General features: G+C 40.1%; 1 protein-coding gene across 6 annotated transcripts in view; it reads right to left on the bottom strand.

The window, feature by feature from the left end:
• The window catches only part of si:dkey-92j12.5 (multiple PDZ domain protein), a 70,643-nt gene extending 50,860 nt beyond the window's left edge, over positions 1-19,783 (bottom strand). For 4 of the 6 annotated variants that reach the window (XM_061715186.1, XM_061715328.1, XM_061715361.1 and 1 more), the window contains exons 1-18: positions 19,591-19,783; positions 18,807-18,884; positions 17,964-18,130; positions 14,272-14,499; positions 11,892-11,960; positions 11,635-11,757; positions 11,062-11,145; positions 10,532-10,639; positions 10,309-10,411; positions 10,125-10,216; positions 9,155-9,368; positions 8,766-8,861; positions 7,388-7,467; positions 7,018-7,164; positions 6,052-6,237; positions 5,719-5,880; positions 5,076-5,285; positions 331-498 (exon numbers count right to left, since the gene is read on the bottom strand). In XM_061715186.1, coding sequence (XP_061571170.1) covers positions 331-498; positions 5,076-5,285; positions 5,719-5,880; positions 6,052-6,237; positions 7,018-7,164; positions 7,388-7,467; positions 8,766-8,861; positions 9,155-9,368; positions 10,125-10,216; positions 10,309-10,411; positions 10,532-10,639; positions 11,062-11,145; positions 11,635-11,757; positions 11,892-11,960; positions 14,272-14,499; positions 17,964-18,130; positions 18,807-18,819 — 2,250 coding nt within the window. In that variant the 5' untranslated portion in view covers positions 18,820-18,884; positions 19,591-19,783. Of the gene's footprint in view, positions 1-330; positions 499-5,075; positions 5,286-5,718; positions 5,881-6,051; positions 6,238-7,017; positions 7,165-7,387; positions 7,468-8,765; positions 8,862-9,154; positions 9,369-10,124; positions 10,217-10,308; positions 10,412-10,531; positions 10,640-11,061; positions 11,146-11,634; positions 11,758-11,891; positions 11,961-14,271; positions 14,500-17,963; positions 18,131-18,806; positions 18,885-19,049; positions 19,114-19,590 lie in introns of those variants that run through there. The other 2 variants (XM_061715335.1, XM_061715258.1) reach the window with 2 other exon arrangements.
• Positions 19,784-20,398: the final 615 nt, after the last annotated feature.

Below are 20,398 nucleotides of genomic sequence, written 5' to 3'. Positions count from 1 at the left end.
TGCAGTCTTAAACCTGCAAAATTTCCGAAAGATTAGTGTATGATTTAATGACGAAAGAGAGTAGTCTTCTAAAGTTCAAAATCCATAAATTAGATTTTAAACTTGGATTTTAATTATTTCATAAATCAAGCCAAAAAAAAACATGGAAAAAGGTAGATGCATAAGAACAGCTGTTGTTGGCATTAAGCTTTGATGGTGTTAATGACTTGACCCTCGTAGATCAACCCCACCTTTCTTTTTTGAACCACAAATCGGCACTGATGTACAGTTTTTATCAAGAGCCGTCCAATAACTGAAACGCTTGGGCTGATTTCATTTTGTGTAACATACCGTGTGACCCGGCTGGTTGAAGATGTTGTCGTCGGAGTTCCACACCGCGGTGGTGCTGGCATCAGCTGCCTCGGCTAGCAGGGTGACCTGAGTGTGGCTGTCCGTGTCGTCACATGAAGCCCGGGCACTCCTCTCCGAGATGGGCGTCAAGCCGCCACACAGTTCCAACTGAGAATATAATAATCCAAGGTTGAAATATTGTAAATTGGTATAAACCAAACAACAAACATTAATATAATAAAATAAAAAAGAAGGAAAAAACTGACTACAAACTAGGTCTGTTTGGTTGAGAAGTACTGTAAGTAAATTCCCACTGAGACAAGCAGAAAACACAAGCTGACTGCAAATTAGACACCCTGTCCCCCTTCAGCCTTCTGTCTCTATCCGTAGTGTGGTTGAGAATTGTGTTTATCTCTCAGTGCCATTAAAAATTCAACAGGCCCGTAACTGGACTCTTTGCTTCTTGTTACTAAGCCACACTCCACAACAAAAAGGAGAAGAAATACAATACTTTTCACAAGAAAAATGCATTCAAGTCATACGTTTCTTCTTAAATTGGATTTTCAAATGAATCATCTTGAAATCAATGCAAAAATGTAACGTGAGATTACAGGGTTGATATATACAATGATGCCAAGTGACAATATACATTTTATTTTCTTTTGAGCTGCAGTTGCTTCATCTAGAGTTGCTTCATCTGGTGTCCTTTGCAAGAGCTTAGTCCTCACTGCAAAACATAAATTCTCAGTCATTTAGGAGTATTTCTATGTGTTTATATGTGCAGGTGGTCATCTCTCCACTGGTTCCCTAGATTCCAAATTGATTTTATGATTTGTATTGTTAACTTTTAAAGTTCTAAGTGGATTGTTTATCCTTGTTTATCTGACCGTTTCCACAACGCTGCACCACAATCAGCCAGCTAATTGCTACTAGATATTTCAGAGCATAGAGCATAGAGGTGATACAACGGTATGTCGTACATATACAAATACATACTGTATACATATTTTTGCACTGTGTAGTCTTTCAATATGTTCAAATAGCTGCTAAAAACGAATCGCTTCTTCTTAGGTTTACATTTTAGTAAACACATTTGTCTGTACCATTCCTTTCTATTTTATAGTTCATTTATTATAATATTTATGTTTAAAAAATTGTCCCATTGCCTTATTATTTCTAAACTGACAATTTTTATTTGACTGGAAAGCACTTTGGCCAGCTTTGCTGTATTCCTTTTTTTTATGTTCTGTGTAAATAACCTTTACCTTGACCTCGACCTACCTAGCTTTAGTTGTTCCTAATTAAAGCCTCTTTGCATTGTACACAGTCATTGCCAAACTGTTTCTGTTACAACTATGCTCTTGTACGAGCACTTTTGCTGAAGTGGTCATAAGGATTTTGCAGTGAAAAGCACTGCACTGTAGAGGGCATTGATATATTCGAATCATTCAATATTATCTTTCAGCTCATTCGTCCAAGATAAAAATAACATTTTTAGAACATTTAGCATTTCAGTGATTTAGGACAAAGGTACACCTATTGTCGAAAGTGTTAAGTATATAGCAATATTAACTGAAATATGCAAGATAGAGGATCACAAGTGTATTACAGATCCATCCATCAACTTTTTATACCTACTTAGTCCTATGGGTCTGCTGGAGCCTATCCCAGTTTATATCCACTGACTCCGGAAGTGGTTGCAAATTCTACTGAAATTTTACAGAATTGTACTCTGTGATTCTCTGATTGGAAATTTTAACAGAAAATTGGAGTCAACTCGAAACTGACACCCGTGTGGAGAAATTACGACGGAGTATTAGGGCCAAACTAAAAAAAAAAAAAATGGAAATTACGAGAATAAAGTCATAATAATATGAGAATAAAGTCGTAAAATTACGAGAATAAAGACACAATATTACCAGAATAAAGTCGTAATATTTTGAGAAAAAAGTCGTAACATTACGAGAATAAAGTCGTAATATTAAATATATTATAAATATATAAATATAACTTCACAAGATGCTCAATATTCCTCATTTTAACACAGGGAGAAGACTGCTCTTCCTGTTAGAGTTCTCATAAATTACGACTTTATTCTCGTAATGTTACGACTTTATTCTCGTAATGTTATGACTTTATTCTCGTAATATTACGACTTTATTCTCGTAATGTTACGACTTTATTCTCGTAATGTTACGACTTTATTCTCGTAATGTTACGACTTTATTCTTGTAATGTTACGACTTTATTCTCGTAATGTTACGACTTTATTCTCATAATATTACGACATTATTCTCGTCATATTATGACTTTATTCTCATAATATTACGACATTATTCTCATAATATTACGACTTTATTATATTACGACTTTATTCTCACAACATTATGACTTTATTCTCGTAATTTCCTATATTTTTTTTTGTCTTAGCTTGGCCTTAATACTCCGTCGTAAGAAATAAATAACTAAGAATAGTAAAAAAAAAAGGCAATGCCGGGTTGCTGAAAGAAAATGGAGGAAAAATAAAACAACAATCCATTTGCCATTATTCAAGGAACAGATGTAATTATATAATCACAAACAAACATGTCAAGAATTAACCATTTTTCCAATATAATCTTCAATCACAGGGTTCTCTATGCCACATTTGACCGTTTAATTAATCCTGATTTTAATAAAAAACCCAGACTAACCACTCCCTCTCCATCCATCCATCGATTTTCTTCCACTTATTCGGAACCGGGTTGCGGAGGCAGCAGCCTCAGCAGAGATGCCCAGACTTCCTTCACCCCAGACACTTCCTCCAGCTCTTCTGAGGGGAGTCCGAGACGTTCCTAGACCAGCAGAGAGACATAGTCTCTCCAGCGTGTCCTGGGTCTTCCCCGGGGTCTCCTCCCGGTGGGACATGCCTGGTACACCTCCCTAGGGAGGCGTCCAGAAGGCATCTGATACAGATGCCCAAGCCACCTCAGCTGACTCCTCTCAATGTGAAGGAGCAGCTGCTCGACTCCGAGCTCCTCCCGGGTGACCGAACTCCTCACCCTATCTCTAAGGGAGCGTCCAGCCACCCTGCGGAGGAAACTCATCTCTAATGGAGCGTCCAGCCACCCTGCGGAGGAAACTCATCTCTAAGGGAGCGTCCAGCCACCCTGCGGAGGAAACTCATCTCGGCCGCTTGTATCCGCGATCTTATCCTTTCGGTCACTACCCAAAGTTCATGACCATAGGTGAGGTATATCCAATCGGTAAATCCATTCGAGAGCTTCGCCTTTCGACTCAGCTCTTTCTTCACCAAGACGGTCCGGTACATCTGCATCTACATTGCAAAGCTCAATTCTAGGCCCCATGGTTTTTAATCGACCTGTAAACATGTTACCACTAGGTGGAGACACCAGGAGACATCCCATCCCCTTCCACAGTTATGCTGATGACACACCATGTCACCTGATGACACAAGACCAATTGATGCCCTTTTTAATTGTATCCAAGATATCAAATCCTTGATGGCAGAGAACTTCTTACAGCTCAACCAGGACAAAATTTTACCTATCTGTCCTGAGGCTAAGAAAGAGAATTACTGTCACAACTACAATCACTACAAGTTTTGAAATCCATCAAACCAAGTCAAAAATCTGTATTCCTCACATTAAACAGGTTGTGGAAACAGCATGGACTATTGTAACACCCTGCTTTCTGGTCTTCCCAGAAAAAGTGCATCTTCAGTTACTTCAGAATTGAGCTGCTCGTTTGCTGACGAAGACCAGAAAGCGGGCCCATATTACATCAAATTTAAGATAGCTGCATTGGCTCCCTGTGTGTTTCAGGATATCAGGAATTTAAGGTCCTTTTTGGTTGTTTTTTAAATGTCTTAATGGTCTTGGGCCCTCTTATCTCTCTGAGTTACTTTTACCATACCAACCCTCGCGGACCCTGAGGTCCTCCAGCACTGGCCTTTTAGCTATTCCAAAAGTTAATTAAAAAACCCACAGTGAGGCGGCTTTTCATTTTTATGCCCCACGACTTTGGAATGGCCTGCCGGAGGACCTCAGGGCTGCAGAGAGCGTTGAGATTTTCAAAAAAGACCCATCTTTTTAATCTTGCTTTTAATTAACATCCTTTTATCATCTTTATTAAGGGAGTTTTATTTAACAGTATTTGTTTGAAAAATTATTATTTGAATTTTCTTCTTTAGCATTGTTTTTTATCATTTTATATCAGATTAAAAGTTATTTATTATTTTACATTTCAGTTTATATTATTATATTATTATTAATAATTTGATAATAGACTTCATTTTAGTTTTTAATATCCAGTATCTCCTCAGTGGGAGCCCTCTGCGTTGGGGGCAGCTTCAGGCTCTGGCCACATTGATGTCAGCTGTGTTTGTGTGTATGTGTGTGTGTGTGTGTGCAGGGGGGGGGGGGGGGGTTGGCCTCCTGTTGATAGGGGAGGTGGCTGGGGTGGCATCCCCCTGCTGTTGCAGAGAGATCCACATGATGGTGTTTCCTCTCTGGTCCCCTTCATGCTCAGCCGTATGTTATCTTAATCAGTGCTGTGCTAGGGGGCAGTTTTGAGGGTAGGGTCATGTTCTGGGTCTCTGAAAAGCGCCTAGAGACAACTTCTCTTGTAATAGACTCTATATAAATACAAATTTTAAAATGAATTGAATTGAATTGAATTGAAAGTGTGTTTGTTATATGTGCATGTATGTATCTGGACTCTAAGAAAATGTCACCCTCACATACCGGCAGGGGTTTAGCGACACCGATGTGCACTGGGCCATAGCCGGTGGACTTCAGGACATGCACAGCATAATCCAGACTGGAGCCTTCTAGGTCAGTTTCATTCACGAACACCAGTCGGTCACCAGGTAAGAGACGACCGTCTCGGTCTGCTACACCTCCAGGCACCAAGGAGCGGATTATCAGAACTGTTTTAGAAGCATCCTCTGGATCCTAAAGTGAAACAGAAGGTTGGAGAAAGTTTATACAGAAAACTGGCAAGAAACATTTGTGATAACTGCTTAGTAAAATGAAAGATAAAAGCAGTTAAAGGTAGGGTATGCGGTTTCTAGGTGAGATTTGTCTGTGATATTTGACTCCTGGGTTAGAAATGTCATGGAACCGATTACCCCACCTTAAAAAGAGCCCATCTGTTCCTCAAAGGGGACAAACAACTATTGCTATTTTTCTGATTCCACAATTGTAATGTTGAAATTTCTTCTGAAGTTAACACAACGTGATTTTATTTGCAGAGTTTAACCCAAACCTGCATACAGAATACAATCATTCTTGTGAATAATTTAATTTTTGCAGTGTCTACCCTATCTATGCATGGATATTCTGAGGGTGCACCTCATTCCACTCTGCTCTTTTTGCAGTTTCTAACCTGGTAGTCCAGGATGCTGAAGCCCAGTCCCAAATCTCCTTTCTCGAGCTCAACTACTTGAGCTTGTTTTTCCCACATAGCAAGGGGAGGGGACATGGGGGGCACACCACGCTTGGTAATGTCCTCGGCTGTAGGACATGGAATGACACAGCCCTGATCCAGCTGGGACAAGCAAAGGGGACAGAGATGACACGGTCACGAGGGCAAAAGAGGGTCACATTAATTATGAATTATCAGTTTGAGAGATAGATGTGGAGTGGTTAATTCTTTTCAATGAATTCAGTAATAATACTTCATCGTCATTCAAACCTTTTTCACAGATTTTGCTCTCACCTTGTCATTGAACTCAGCCAGCAGCTCCTTCAGGCTGAGGTGGACATCAGCATCATTTTCCTCATCACTGTCAGGGACTGAAGGGGGCACGATGCGAGAGCATACAAGACACACAAACACTGGCAACTCCTTCAGAATACTGACCACCTCTCTGTGTGTCTCTCCAATGAGAGGCCTCCCATTTACCTGTGAAAAAAATACATGGTACACATATTTTTTCCATCATATCATATATATATGTATATATATATATATATATATATATATATATATATATATATATATATATATATATATATATATATATATATATATATATATATATATATATATATATATATAATGCTTGATTATATTGTACAAGTAAACGCTGGAAACAGATCAGAAACTATGCTAATATACCGTATTTTCTGGACTATAAGCCGCACCTGTATATAAGCCGCATCTGCTCTATTTAAAAAAAAAAAAGATATGCAAGCCGCAGATATTTATGTTGTTAGTTTAGATATTTACTACATGTGCAGAAGGATTTTGAACTGTAAATAATGTACATGTTTGTACCTAAATAGATCCTTTCCTAACAGTGCCTTTTAACATGGCAGCAACTTTGCTGATTAAAAATGGACAGAACCAAGAGAAAATAACCGGTATTTATTTATCTATTTATCTGTTTGAAATCTGCTTCTACCTACTTCTATCTGCTAAAGAAGAAGTAGCGTATTCTTCTTTGCATTTATTTTGTCTTAGTTTTTATTCTTATTCCAGTTAGCACTCCCCCGAGCGGTGGAAGAAAAATCCACAGAATAGCCGCACCTTTGTATAAGCCGCATGGTTGAAAACCTATGAAAAAAGTAGCGGCTTATAGTCCAGAAAATACGGTATTACCTGAGTTCATATGTTTACCTCATGACTAAAGAATGAGCAGTGAAACAGTTGGTTAAAAGGCTCGTCGGGGAACAGATTTACCTCCAATATCTGGTCTCCAGTGAAGATCTTGTGACTTTGGCCAACGGGCCCCTCAGGTAAGATGGAGCACAGATAGTGATGCCCTGCCCTTGCCTCCAAGCTGATGCCCAGACCACTCGTCTCACTGAATCGCTTCAGCTGACAAACCTGCAAATGGCGGACGACAAGAAATGCCACCAAATAAAAAGAGAGTTGAAAGCTAAGCTGAAAGATATGTGCAGTGGAAAGGCTTTAGTCTGTTAAAAACTATTTTATGTTCAATTATTTTGAACGTTGTAGGGAATGCATTTGCAGTACACAGTTTGTTGGCTTATATTTTTCTTTGCAGGCATATATATTTGCTATTTATCTTCATATTAGAGAGACGTACAATCACTTCGTATCGGGCTCCCACAGCATGCTGCCACCTTCTCCTTAGAGTTTCCTCTTCGTCTGGAGTCAGATCCACCACTGCAAAATACACACATACACCCATGATTCACATGCATAGAAGCCCCAGATGGTCCCATCAATAAGAACGTTACCCTGGTTCTCTAAGAGAGATGGCAACATCATTCTGCTTGTGGAACAGCAGAGTGTCAACATGCAAACACTTATACAGGCACACGCACACACACATACGCCCACGCCACAGGCATATCGCCGTGCATATTCACATCCAACATCTTGCGATTTCCTGGCAAAGTAATGTTTTCTCATTCATGTATTAAAGCCTCGCAGCAATCAGGGCTTATTTGGCTGTGCTCTCTAATCAGGCCCAACAATTCTTGTCTAAATAAAGCCATATATGCAGGCGGGGTGAGAGACAAATCATCTGGAATGAGTTGAATGAGTTGGATAAACACATGATTGCAGAAAAACTATAAATAGAGTCCCATCAAAGAGCACGGTTCACCGGCACATTGCTGCTCTGTGATCCCAATCAGCATGTCGGACCAAGTTCCATGATCTAGTTCCTCACTGCCAGGGGCGAAAATCCCGGGGGGGACAGGGGGGACAAGTCCCCCCCATTAGTAAAGCTGTCCCCCCCTAGAATAATTTGAGACAGAATTAATAATTTTGGAACAATGCAGTAGTATTTAGTAGTGATGCACCAAAATGAAAATTTGTGGCCGAAACCGAAATCGAAAAGAATAATAAACAGTAAAATCTCATTACACTTAAAACAAGACTCATCACTGGAAAAAACAACAATTTTCACCTGTTTCAAGTAAATTTTCACTTGAAATAAGTAGGAAAATCTGCCAGTGGGACAAGATTTATCTTCTCTATTACAAGCAAAAAAATCTTGTTCCACTGGCAGATTTTTCTATTTATTTCAAGTGAAAATCTACTTGAAACAGGTGAAAATTGTTGTTTTTTCCAGTGATGAGTCTTGTTTTAAGTGTATGAGATTTTTTTTAACTAAAAATGAGACATTTTAACTAGAAATAAGACAAATATTCTTGTTAAGATTTTGGGTTTTTGCAGTGTATTATGTCAGATGTGCTGTATTATTGCCACCTTCCACCTAATACCATTGTTTTGTATTGCTCTAAGAAAGGTCTTCTGCCTGTTTGCGAGATAGAGATGAAAATGTCAAAATGCTGTATTAAAGGAAGGCTAAAACTTTTATTCCTGGTCCCCCACTGGATTTATTCTCTAAAATTTTACTGTTTATTGTCCCCCCCCCCCCCCCCCCCCCCCCCCAACTATGAAACAGGATTTTCGCCCCTGCTCACTGCTGTGCAGCAGAAAAAGAAACGTACCCTCTCTGAAGTCGCGCTGGGGTCGTCTGCTGGCATACGCCGCGCGCCGGGAGATTTCACGCAGCGAACAGACTCCTTGGAGACAGAGGAACGCGTCTGAGAACCCATCCGCACATGCAAACACAATTGAATTTAAGGATAAGAAAGAATTTCATCCTGCCACGACGGCTAAAAAGTTAAAAAGTTCAATATTGGCAACATCAAAGGAGCATCAAAATCTGTTTAAGACACAGTCTGAACCAATACCAGAAAATGTTGTTAGTCAAAGCTGAGCAACCTCAGCAGCAGAGGATGCTTACAGATATAACCGCATTTGCACAGCTACTTTAAACTGATTCCCTTATGACACATCCTGAGTATATATAAGTCTCTTTGTCAGCACGAGGTACCTGTCTCTTGAATTTTTCGGAGGCCTGTTCTGCTGAGGCTGCTTTCATGGAAGCTGTGGGAGTGTCGGAGGGGCTTCAGGGGGCGAACCGGGGGCAGGACGTGGCTCAGGCGGGCGGCTTTTCTCAACAGCTTCAGCCTGACCAGCGGACCCGTCCTCCGGAGCACCTCCATGGCCCGCTGCTCGCTGCAGCCCTGGAGGCTCAACCCATCCACCTGAGGGAAGAGAGGAAAGAGAGAGTTTTATACTTTACACTTTTATTTGGATCCCCATTAGCTACAGCAAAACTGCAGAAGCAGCTATTCTTCCTGGGGTCCGACACATAATACGCAGTACATTACAACAAAACCTAAAGAGGTAGCATATAAAAAAAAAGAAATGAAAAACAGAAAATAAAGAAAAAATAAAAAGTAATTCCATTTAACATTTAGATATAAATAAAAACAATACATATGCATACATTTTACAACATCAACAAATTCAAACAATGTATAGTTATCATAGTTTGCACCAATAACCATTTTTAATAAATATTAATGTATTTATATTATATATCTATATACATATATATATACATATACATACATAAATATATATATATATATATATATATATATATATATATATATATATATATATATATATATATATATATATATATATATATATATACATATATATACCGTATATATATATATATATATATATATATATATATATATATATATATATATATATATATACGGTATATATATATATATATATATATATATATACATACATACATACATACATATGTACAAATACCCATATACAGTACTATCTGCATTATTTATTTATTTAATAATAATTAAATAAGTTTTACATGTATGGGTAGGGGAAGAGTACGGAAGAGTTAAAAAGAAAACAAATCCCAGTTAAGGAATAATGACAAAAAAACATCTAAAAACAATGTTTTTGACAGTACTTACAGACAGAATGATATCTCCAATGTGCATTCTTCCATCTTGATCAACAGAGCTGCCTTTCACTATGCTCTTCACCATCACGCCAACACTGTACACTGAACAGAGCCCAACAAAGCCCAAAAGTAGACTGTAAATACAAAATAAACAAGTCTATTGTTTCCCAAAGCAAAACTTGTGAGGCACATACCTGAGTTTAGGTCTCCTACATAGCTGGATATGGTAAAGCCCAAGCCCCGGCTGTTTTTAGTAAACTGAACACCAAACTCGTGGTCATCATTCAAGTCGCTGGGCTGGAAAGAGTTAAAGAAAGAAACATTTTGTTTGCTTCAAATGACACCCTAGTATATTTTCAATATCATGAAATCATTATGTCATATCATTATGCACATGTACTGTACGAAAGCACGCACCTCGCCATCGAAGCTTTCCTGATAGAGGACAGGAGAGGAGACGTGGTTGTCCTTGGCAACGTCCCTGGCGATGAGCAGTTTCACCTTGCTACCAGCATTTCGCAGCACCTGGGACAGGTGGCCATTTGTCAGCAGATGAAAAAATTGTGCGAGAATGAAAAAAACGACAGAATTGAATTAATTGATTTTTTAGCAAATATGTTGTCTAAGATTAAAGATGCATTTACAACGGATGATAGGCTAAATGTGATAGATCGAGATCAAGCTGTTTTGAAAGCTGCTTTATGTAGCAATACCACTTCTGATCACATGGGGGGCATGTAGATGTGCTGTGTTGACAAAAGAGAAACTGGCAAGCGGAGAAGGATTCTTACGTCTCGTAATGGCAATGCATTGTCCATATGGTCAAAGTGCTGTTGCTACACAGAGCGGCTTCAAGGAATCATATTTGTAGATAGACTAATTTTGCGCAAAGAACACCACTTTATATAATTTTTCTACCTTTGTTAATTTTATAAGCAATACGTCACCTGTGCTGCCTGCTCGCTGTTCATTCCTGCTAAATCTGTATCTCCAATGCGCAGGATCTGATCTCCACTATGTAGACGATTGTCCTGATTTTCACAAACACACACAAAAAAAAAAAAAAAAAACAATTTTCTTTTTTCCTATGGATAACACAAGCAATGCATAACAACATTTGTCCTCTGTGTGTTTTTATGAAGGGGAAGATGTTGGACAATGGTACAGGGAACAATGAATGGATGGAATAATTGTCACAGCTGCAGCAGTGTTGTAATGAGTTTCTCCCTCTTTACATTGAACGAGGAGGATCCTGCTGGCTGAAAACTACCAACTGAAGTAAAGGTACACTAATTTAAACTAAGCTGTTCATGTGTTTGTCTGTAGCTGGGAAAAGGAGGGGAACTCTCATTACCTGTAGAAACACTGCAAAGTTAATTAACAATATATAAAAGTGCCAGTGGGTGCCTTTTTTTGTACTTTTGAACAGAACAAGCCACTTTCCTCCACTTCTGATCTCAAGGTTATACTTGGCTAGCTAATTTGTTGAAGTTATGAGGTTGATTCTCTGCTTGATTTACCCTCCCAGCTGATCCTCCAGGGAGGATCGTCTTGACCATGATCCCGGCGCTCCGTCCCCCGATGATGCCAAAACCAAGTCCTTTCCCATCATTGATCAGCTCTATTATCTCAATGTGGCGCCTCTATCAAGGCAGAGAGAGAAAGAGATGGAGTGAAACAGAAAAGAAAAGAAAACTCTAATTAAATTGTTTTCAACAAAAGCAAAACAGAAAGAATCAGCTGAAGTGCTGTGATTTAACTCAGTTGCTTAGCGTACCTCTTGAGCAAGAGCAGAAAGGTTTCTCCCCATGGACATGGTGCGGGAGATTCGAGGAGGAGTGCAGTACTAAGAAAGACAAATTGCACATTTAAAACTAAGCAAAACAGAAAAGACAACTCTATAAGATCTGCTGTAATTAAATCCCTAAATAATGACTTCAAACTGGCCTTGATTTTATCCATGTAAAGACATATCCTTAAATTGAAAATGCCACATTTTCAATTGTAGTTTCTATTTTACAACTGAAGGAGAAATTATTTGGATGATTCATGATGACACTGAGAAATGAACCCTTGTTAATAACTTGCCCCTCAATAATCAAAAAAATATTTAAAAAATAATCAAACCATAGTTTATCTTCCCATATCTTGTGGGCAATACTAAGCACACCCACCATGATATACTTTAATCAACAATAACTTGAAGAGCTCATCACTTGTATGAATTGATCAGTCTCTCCTATTGCTGCAGAGGAATCCTGGCCCGTTTTTTGGGGAATTTGCTTATACACAACTTTCATTAGATCATGCCACAGCAATTGGGCTTGGTCCAGGGACGACTTTGGCTAGACCCCTCTAAAACCTTCATTCTTTCGTTTTTCAGACAAACACTCTGTTGAAGATTATCTGGCCTGATTTTGACAAAGCTTTGGTTTCTTGGCAGATGAGTCTCATATTTGCTTCTAGACTACTCTGGTATATAAAGGTTTACGTGTTCAGTTCTAGGACTGCAATGTGTTTAGTTTTCCCCAAATGTGAGACTAGACATGAAGGTCAAATAACTCAACTTCGAGCTCATCTGTCCATAGGACATTGTTGCAGAAGTGTCGTTATTTTTTCAGATGCAGTTTTGCAAACATCAACTTGTCCTCTATTTTTTTTTTTTTTTTTGAGACAGAAAGGCTTTCTCCTCACGATTTGTCCAAAGAAAGTGTACTTGTTCAACAGTCTGAAAGTCCTACAAAGAGAAGAATCACTGTAAAATGCTGAACTCCAAATGGTTTGGCTTCAGAACCCCTTTCAGATTGATGGGCTGCAACAATTGCTGATCAAAGGCCATTGCTGATGTTGTTACCCCTTGGCATTGTGTTAACCCCTTGATGCCTCATCATCATCAACCGTTTCAGCTTAATCGCTCTTGGAGGGGTTGCCACATCAGATCATAGTCCGCACATCAATTTGGCCCAGTTTTACGCCGGACGCCCATCCTGCCCCAACCCCGCAAGCACAGGGAGACAGACACACACACACACACACACACACACACACACACACACACACACACACACACACACACACACACACACACACACACACACACACACACACACGCACACACACACACGCACACACACACACACACACACGTTTTTGAGACTGTGGGGTGATGGGGAGAACTCCAGAATAAAAAATGAATACAGCAAAATGACCAAATCTATTCATGAAGATGAAAAAAGTACCTGTTAAAGGCAGAATTGGAAGTTTTTTTTATTTCAATGTATAATAAACAGTATAAATGAAAAAAAAATAAATTATTATTTCATATATGAGGCATCAAAGAGTTAAAGCCCACCTGAATGCTTTTATAAAGGTGTGCATTCATGCTGATGGTCAATTCATCGAGAGTTGGTGATTTGGAGCACTTGGAGAGCAATTTACCCTCTTAAATCACATCAAAGCAGTAAGTGGGTACTTAGTGTTGCACAAACATGTTTTCTTTCCTTTAAGTAAATAATAGTTCATATACCCCCAAGAACAAAAAAAAAAAAGATTTAAAAGAGGTTACTTTTGTACAGAAGAGTATTAGGGCCAGGCAGGAGAAAAATAAAAATAATATTTTAGAGTAGGAAGATTTTTTTTTCCTTATGCACTTCAAGAAAAAAGTCGAAATGTCGAGATTAATGTTGAAGTACAATTTCGAGAAAAAAGTCGAAATGTTGAGAAAAAAGTCAAAATGTCGAGAATAATATTGGAGTACAATTTTGAGAAAAAAATCGAAATGTTGAGAAAAAAGTCAAAATTTCGAGAATATACATTAGTTGAACAACAAGGTTCAGAATACAAGAATTGGCTTTACGATATTGATTTGAAACACATATCAGACATATGCAGTTGCATAACTTCAGAAACGTATCCTTAACGTTACACTCCGAGGATGTAAGTTAGTTAGTTAGTTAGTTACGGCTGCTGCTGCATAGCTGTCACTCGCTCTCCTAACTGGATTTGATGGGCCAGAGGAGACATTTCGACTTTTTTCTCAACATTTCGACTTTTTTCTCGAACAATAAAACACAATAAAAAAAAATCTTCCCGTCTCAAATATTTTTTCTCCTGCATGGCCCTAATGCTCTTCCGTACTAATTGGTGTGTACACGTACCTGAGATTCGGTGTACGTGGCGTTGGCTGGGAAGATGTCTGAGAAAGACAGCTCCTGGGAGCCTAGAGAAGAAAAGCTGCCGTCCTTGTGGAAGGCTCTGGCGGTGCCGGGCCCTCGGTTCTCCACGGCCCACGTGTACGAGTCGCTGTGGCTGAGGGTCTTCATGTCCAGAGGTAAACCCGGGCATGGGCCGCAGTTCATGGAGACAGACTTAATGATGCCCTTCCCCTGGACAGATGAAGGGGACGGTGAGAAAAGGGATTCATTTTTGCATCAAAGATAGAACATAAATGAATAAGATTAAGATGATGTGAGTAAGGGCGATGGATTGAGTGAGGAGGAGGGAACAGATAAAGAGAAGAAGACTGAAGGATGCCAGGGAAGGAACAAAGAAAGATGGAAAATGGGTGAGGCAAATGAAGAGACGGGGAAGGAGATTAAACGAGAAGTGGACGCACACATTGAAGAATGAGGGTATGCAGCTAGATAAGAACTGAGAGAGGGGGAGAATAATGGAGAGAATTAGAAAAGAAGAAAAAAGCAAAGTAGGAGGCTATTGTTGTACGAAAGAGAAAGTTGTGGGACGGAACGGGGATGTTGAGGGGATGTGTTAACAAAAGTAATAGAAGAAGATGCGCTGAGAATGCTGCAGAGAGAACAAAGATAAGTGGGAACACAAGGTTTTGACATAAAGCCTTCTTTTTATTCCCACAAAACTCTTCCCTTTTGTCTCGTAGGTTTTCTGTTTCAAAGTCTAAAAAAAAAGCCTTTCATTGATCGCGTGGTTAAGATAGGTGACGAGTTCTTTTCTAGCATTTTTGACAACTGCTGAAATGGCAAAAGTAGGATAAAATGCTTTAATGGGCAGCTTCATGCTGCTTACATTTTCTGTTATATCTTTGATGATATAAATAAGAAACCCACCCTGGTGTATTGTTTGAAAAGTCCACACCTTTGACGCAGTCCAGTGCCATGTTTCCTGGCATACACGGACGCCAAATGGCTGCAGGCTCCTGCAACATTGCTAATCTAATAAGGCTTGTTTGTGAAAGCTGCGGGTTATCTTATTAGAGTACACCACATCAGGCAGTTACCAAGCTATGATACTGAGCACTAACGTGCAGCTCTGTCGTCTAACTGATGTCACGTATCTCCCAAATACCTGGCTGAGAGAGCAGAGTTACAGCTGACGTGTGATATTTATGAAAGTTAAAAACACAATCAGGAGGCACAGACAATAAACAGCTGCGCTTTTCATTAAGGGAATCACTCAGAGTACAGACCAGAAAGACTCACTGAGCTGTTGAATTAGTAGAGTCGAAACAACAACAGATTTCTGCAGATCTTTAGCTGCTTAAGAGGCATGCAGAATGATGCCGAGCAGTTTTACATCATTCCTCCTGCAAAGCGGTTTTAACACATCATTTATTTCTGGAGGGTCTTATTTTGGTTTTTCTTTTCTTCTTTGTTTTGTTTGGAGTATTTTTTTAAATTGTGCTTCATATCGTTTATTCAGGTATCTGAATTAACTAAAAAACAAACAAAATCAGAGACAAAACAACTCAGTTTTGTCTGAAAATGTGTCATCCATCGACCTGTTCAGATTTGAGTCAATCTTTCATTTTGCAGCAGAAATAAATATTTTTACAGCCTGGTTAAAATAGTAATAATAATTTTGTTTAAATGTTGGTCTCCGCAGATGGATTTCACATCCATGACAGCTGTATGATGGGTAAAAATGTTTTTGCACTGCATCTGATGAGATCAAATAGAGCCACAAATGTATGCATGATGAAGGGCGTGGCCTTTTGACTGACAGATAGCATAGCCAATGGCTAGCTGACATCGCTTAGCACTGTCTGGACTTGACTTCTGCGCTGTGACTAGAGCCCTATCAGTTCTGTAGTTAACTGTATTGTTGTTAAGAGACCCCTTAGCTTAGCAAAGCAGCCTGAAGCAGCTACCTTCACCCCCAGGACACCGACGGGACTATAGATCATCATCTTCTACTTCTTGCAGTAAATTAATTCCTCCAGGTGGGCGACAGTTACCTCAGTTCATTTCAACACGCTTCCAAGTCACAGCTCCCTTATGAGTTAGTTTTCATTAAAGTTCCCACATTATGCAAGTTTGCTCTCTATTCACATTTATCGGGCACCACAACACAGCCATTTTACTTCGATAACAATTCAAAAACTCTTCTGATTTGTTAGATCAAGCAATATCAATCTTCCCTTTTCTGTGTACCGCCCTGAGCCTCCACGCTCACTTTGCTCTCACTGGTTACCTTCCTAAACCAATCAGACCCCTGAGTGCCAATCGTGTGAACTGCAGCATGTCTAAAGGAGGCAGGGCTGACTCCCGGATTGATGATGATTGAAATGTTACCAGGCGTGTAGCCTGGAAACATTTTTGTTCAACATCTGGAATATTGGTAAACCTATCAATTTGCTATCACATCTAAAACACAGCAATAGTCAAGATGGCTATGCAACCAGATCTGCTTCTGGTGTTCACTTTACTCTTCCTCTACCAAGAACCAATGCACTAAAGAGGGCTACAATGTATAGAGCAGTGACATATTGGAATAAGCTTCCACCACATTTAACCATGATAAACAATAAAGCTAGATTCTAAAATAAATTAAGAAAAGCAGTACATAGCAACAAAGTCAGTTTTAGTTAGTTGGTTCATTCTGAAATTCTGAGTGTGTAAAATGGAATATTTTTGGTTGTTTGGTTCTGGCTGGTTTCAACAATTTAAGCGTTGGATTCCATTGCATCTCAGATCATTTTTGTTTGGATTTACTCATGTTTCAATTGTAAGGATTGTATTTTATTGTTTTATGTGTGCAATGTTGGACCCCAGGAAGAATAATCTTCACTGCAGTGAGGACTAATGTGGGGATCTGTAATAAATAAAAAGATGCATGGCCTGGTTTGATCTGTGATCGAAGGGGCGGCGGTCTGGATATGATATGAACGCTTGCGGGAGCAGAAAGACGTTTTGAGAAAAAAAATCTCTGGAAGATCCTGGAATGACTTTCATGTTCTTTCAAACCTTCAATCAAGGTAACTTAAATTAACATTTTCTCAATATTGTTACCAAGCTTAAATCTGACAAATATTAAACAACAAACAGCATAGTTGTCAGGGCTGGACTGGGATACTCATCTCAAGACTGAAGGCGTGTGGACCGAGTATGTAAATGTAAACCGAGTATGTATGTCATGCATAAACCACGCCAGTACTGTGTTGCATGTGTAAACCCCACTCGGCCGTCCACGTGGGCCATGTTGACCCCCTAGCTTGGCGCCTTTCACCACTGACAAGTGAAACTTTGCCCAACAACTACAGAACCACGAGCACGAGCCTTCTAGAGCTGCTTTGGTGGCCTAATGGCAACCAAGAAACACTGGGCTGAGGGTGGGAATATCGTTAATCGTCTGTTTACATCCGACCATAACTTGTGACAAAACCACGGATGACTTCTGCTGACTCCCTATTACGATACGTGGCCGCCCCTTATCCCTCCCTCCCACTCTGTCTGTCACAGAGCTTTAGTGGTAAGCTTAGGTAAGCTGATTACTCATCCAGTTTGTTTCCTGCATTCAGTATTTTGGGAAGGATTCCAGCTCCTTCCACGCCATTGAAAATACACCAAACACCCACGCATGAATGCTTGTGCTATACCTTGGCAGCGGGCTTGCGCTGAGCTTGCTGCAGGCTGAGTATATGAAGGAACAGGGGGCTCTGCAGGACGGTCTTCAGCAGGGATAGCTTCTCCTGAGTGGGGGCTTCCCCTCTCTCCTTCAGTTTGGCTTGCAGCCTCTCCACGGCCTCCAAGGCACACTGAGTATCTGCAGAGAGATTGTTTTTGTTTGTGTGAGTCAGAAGTAGGATTTTCTCCTCTTTGGCTTTGCATTAATTTCCCCCATGTTGTAGAAGAAGCTGCTAGGGAACCCTGACACGACGCCAGAACGTTGATGGTGAGCTATGAAATGTAAACACTTAATTGTGGGAAAATAAAAGGACCGAATATTAGCAGCAGCAGTACTTTGGAGGGGGTTTCTGGAGACTTGCTCGTGATCCTCTTGAATAACAAAATCAGTGAATAAAAGCTGCCGATTTTAACAGCCATTCTGTTTAATTTTCCAATATTTGGGTTTCACGTGTGAGCAAAGAAAACCCACCGAGAAACAATAAGTCAGCTGCCACCAGAAGCAAGCTGCATGCTACATCGGGTCATTTTGTCCTTGCTCATTTAGCGCAGTAGCAGCAAATGAGTGCAAGCCACAACTGCAGTAATTGCATGTGGCAGGAGGCTAAAACCCTGTAAACTCCTCCTCATTAAGTTTTGTAAAGAGCGTGAGGCCGACGCCACCTGCACATGTAACTACTCTGTGCTTTCTGGCCGAGGCCGGCGAGTCTGACACCTCCCTGGTAAGCCTCAGATGATGGCGGCGGCAGGGGGTCTCACTCAAGTTGTTGATTTAAAGCGTCTTCTGCATCTGCAAAGTCACCAAGCACACTTACCCATGATCTCCATCTCTGGCCGACAGAACGCTTGAGTCCAATTTTCCTTTAGAAAGTATTAATCACATGTCGCCGGCTCTGCAACATGAGTAAAAACATGGATTTTATCATTCAATACTCATTAATACACATTATATAGGCTATTTCAACATTTTGTGACAGTATTTCTCCTTTTAAAATACACTTTGAGAACTCCCCCCCCCTTCCACAAAGCATTCATTGGTTTAAAAGTAAGTATTTTACATCTGTTCAGTGTGACTCCCGCCCAGTTCTCCTCCCGGGCCTGTTTGGAGTGCCTTGTTTGTCACCTAATGCTCTTTACCAGGATTTAAGTCTTCTCCAAAAGGTTTTATCAGCCAGTGACGGTAATTAACAGCGACACACATCCTCCTGACCATTCTGATTTCAGGGGGAAGTCTGGATAGCTTCAAAGCATGTACGTGTAACACGATTTGATTAACAAAAAGGATGGCCTGGATATGACAACTTCTCATCTGAAAATCTTATCAGGGTCAACTGATGGACACCAGGGATATATGAATATATCGCCTCCGTGGCAGCTGAATGAAATCTGCAAATTCAGATGAAAGGGATGCTGATTGTTTCCAAATATGGACACAGGGAACTTTATGCAATCGTCATACCTTTTTAATTTTACATGCAATCTGCAATCCGTTCTGTAGTTTTGCTATGATCATTCCTACAAACATGACCTAGTCACGTTGACTCTATTATTACCATGGCAACCGGTGGGCATCAGCAGGTGCAGGGAGCTGCGTCTCACCTCCATTGCTGCGCCAGCGGGCGATCAACAGGTCCACGAGCTGCTGACACGGATCACCCGCATCATTTCCCTGTCCGCGGGACCAATTCACGCACGAATAACTCTCTCCTGCTGGGCCGAGTCATAACGTGGAAGTGAGATACCAAAAAGGGACATGAGCACTTTATTTCCGAGCCGCGCGTCCGAGCGGCTGGAGAGCGCACCTCGCAGTGCGCATGCGCCTCCACCCCCTCTGATCCGATCCGCAGGCAGAAAGAGCTCATCCTTTCATCCCGCTGATCAATCGAGACTGTCCACTCGCTGTCTCTGTGGCATATCTTAGTTGTTGTTTTTTTCAAATGCACGTCTTTCACAAGGAAATTGAAGTAAAGCACTTCAGCGGTTTCATGCAAAAAGTTGTTTTCTTTCCAATATAAATTGTACCCATGCGGAGATAATTGGAGAACACAACACTTAACCTGTTCACCCCTAGGGGATTTCTGAGGTGAATCTCGCCTGAACAGGCCTATCCAAATGCAATCAACAATATCTTCATTGATAGCAAAGACCTCACAGGATACATTTCCAGTGTCAGAAAAATTGTGAATGTTCACATGCCTGAGCAAATTGTGAGAAAAAGAAAAAAAAAGACATTTTTATTCTTGTCTAATTTTTTTTTAGTTTGCACAGTGGGAAACACCAATGGTAGCAATGCATATAATTATAAAGACACCACTGCCTGGATTCAGCAACTCCTTGACGACAACTGTAAGTGTGTAAGTTCAATGAGAATAGCTTAAAGCACATAGATTTTATGAAGGTTTTATTG

Source organism: Cololabis saira, chromosome 1 (genome assembly GCF_033807715.1).
Source record: "Cololabis saira isolate AMF1-May2022 chromosome 1, fColSai1.1, whole genome shotgun sequence".
NCBI classification, from domain to species: domain Eukaryota; kingdom Metazoa; phylum Chordata; class Actinopteri; order Beloniformes; family Belonidae; genus Cololabis; species Cololabis saira.
Note: the sequence above shows the minus strand (reverse complement) of the source record. Positions and strands in the feature narration are given on the sequence as shown.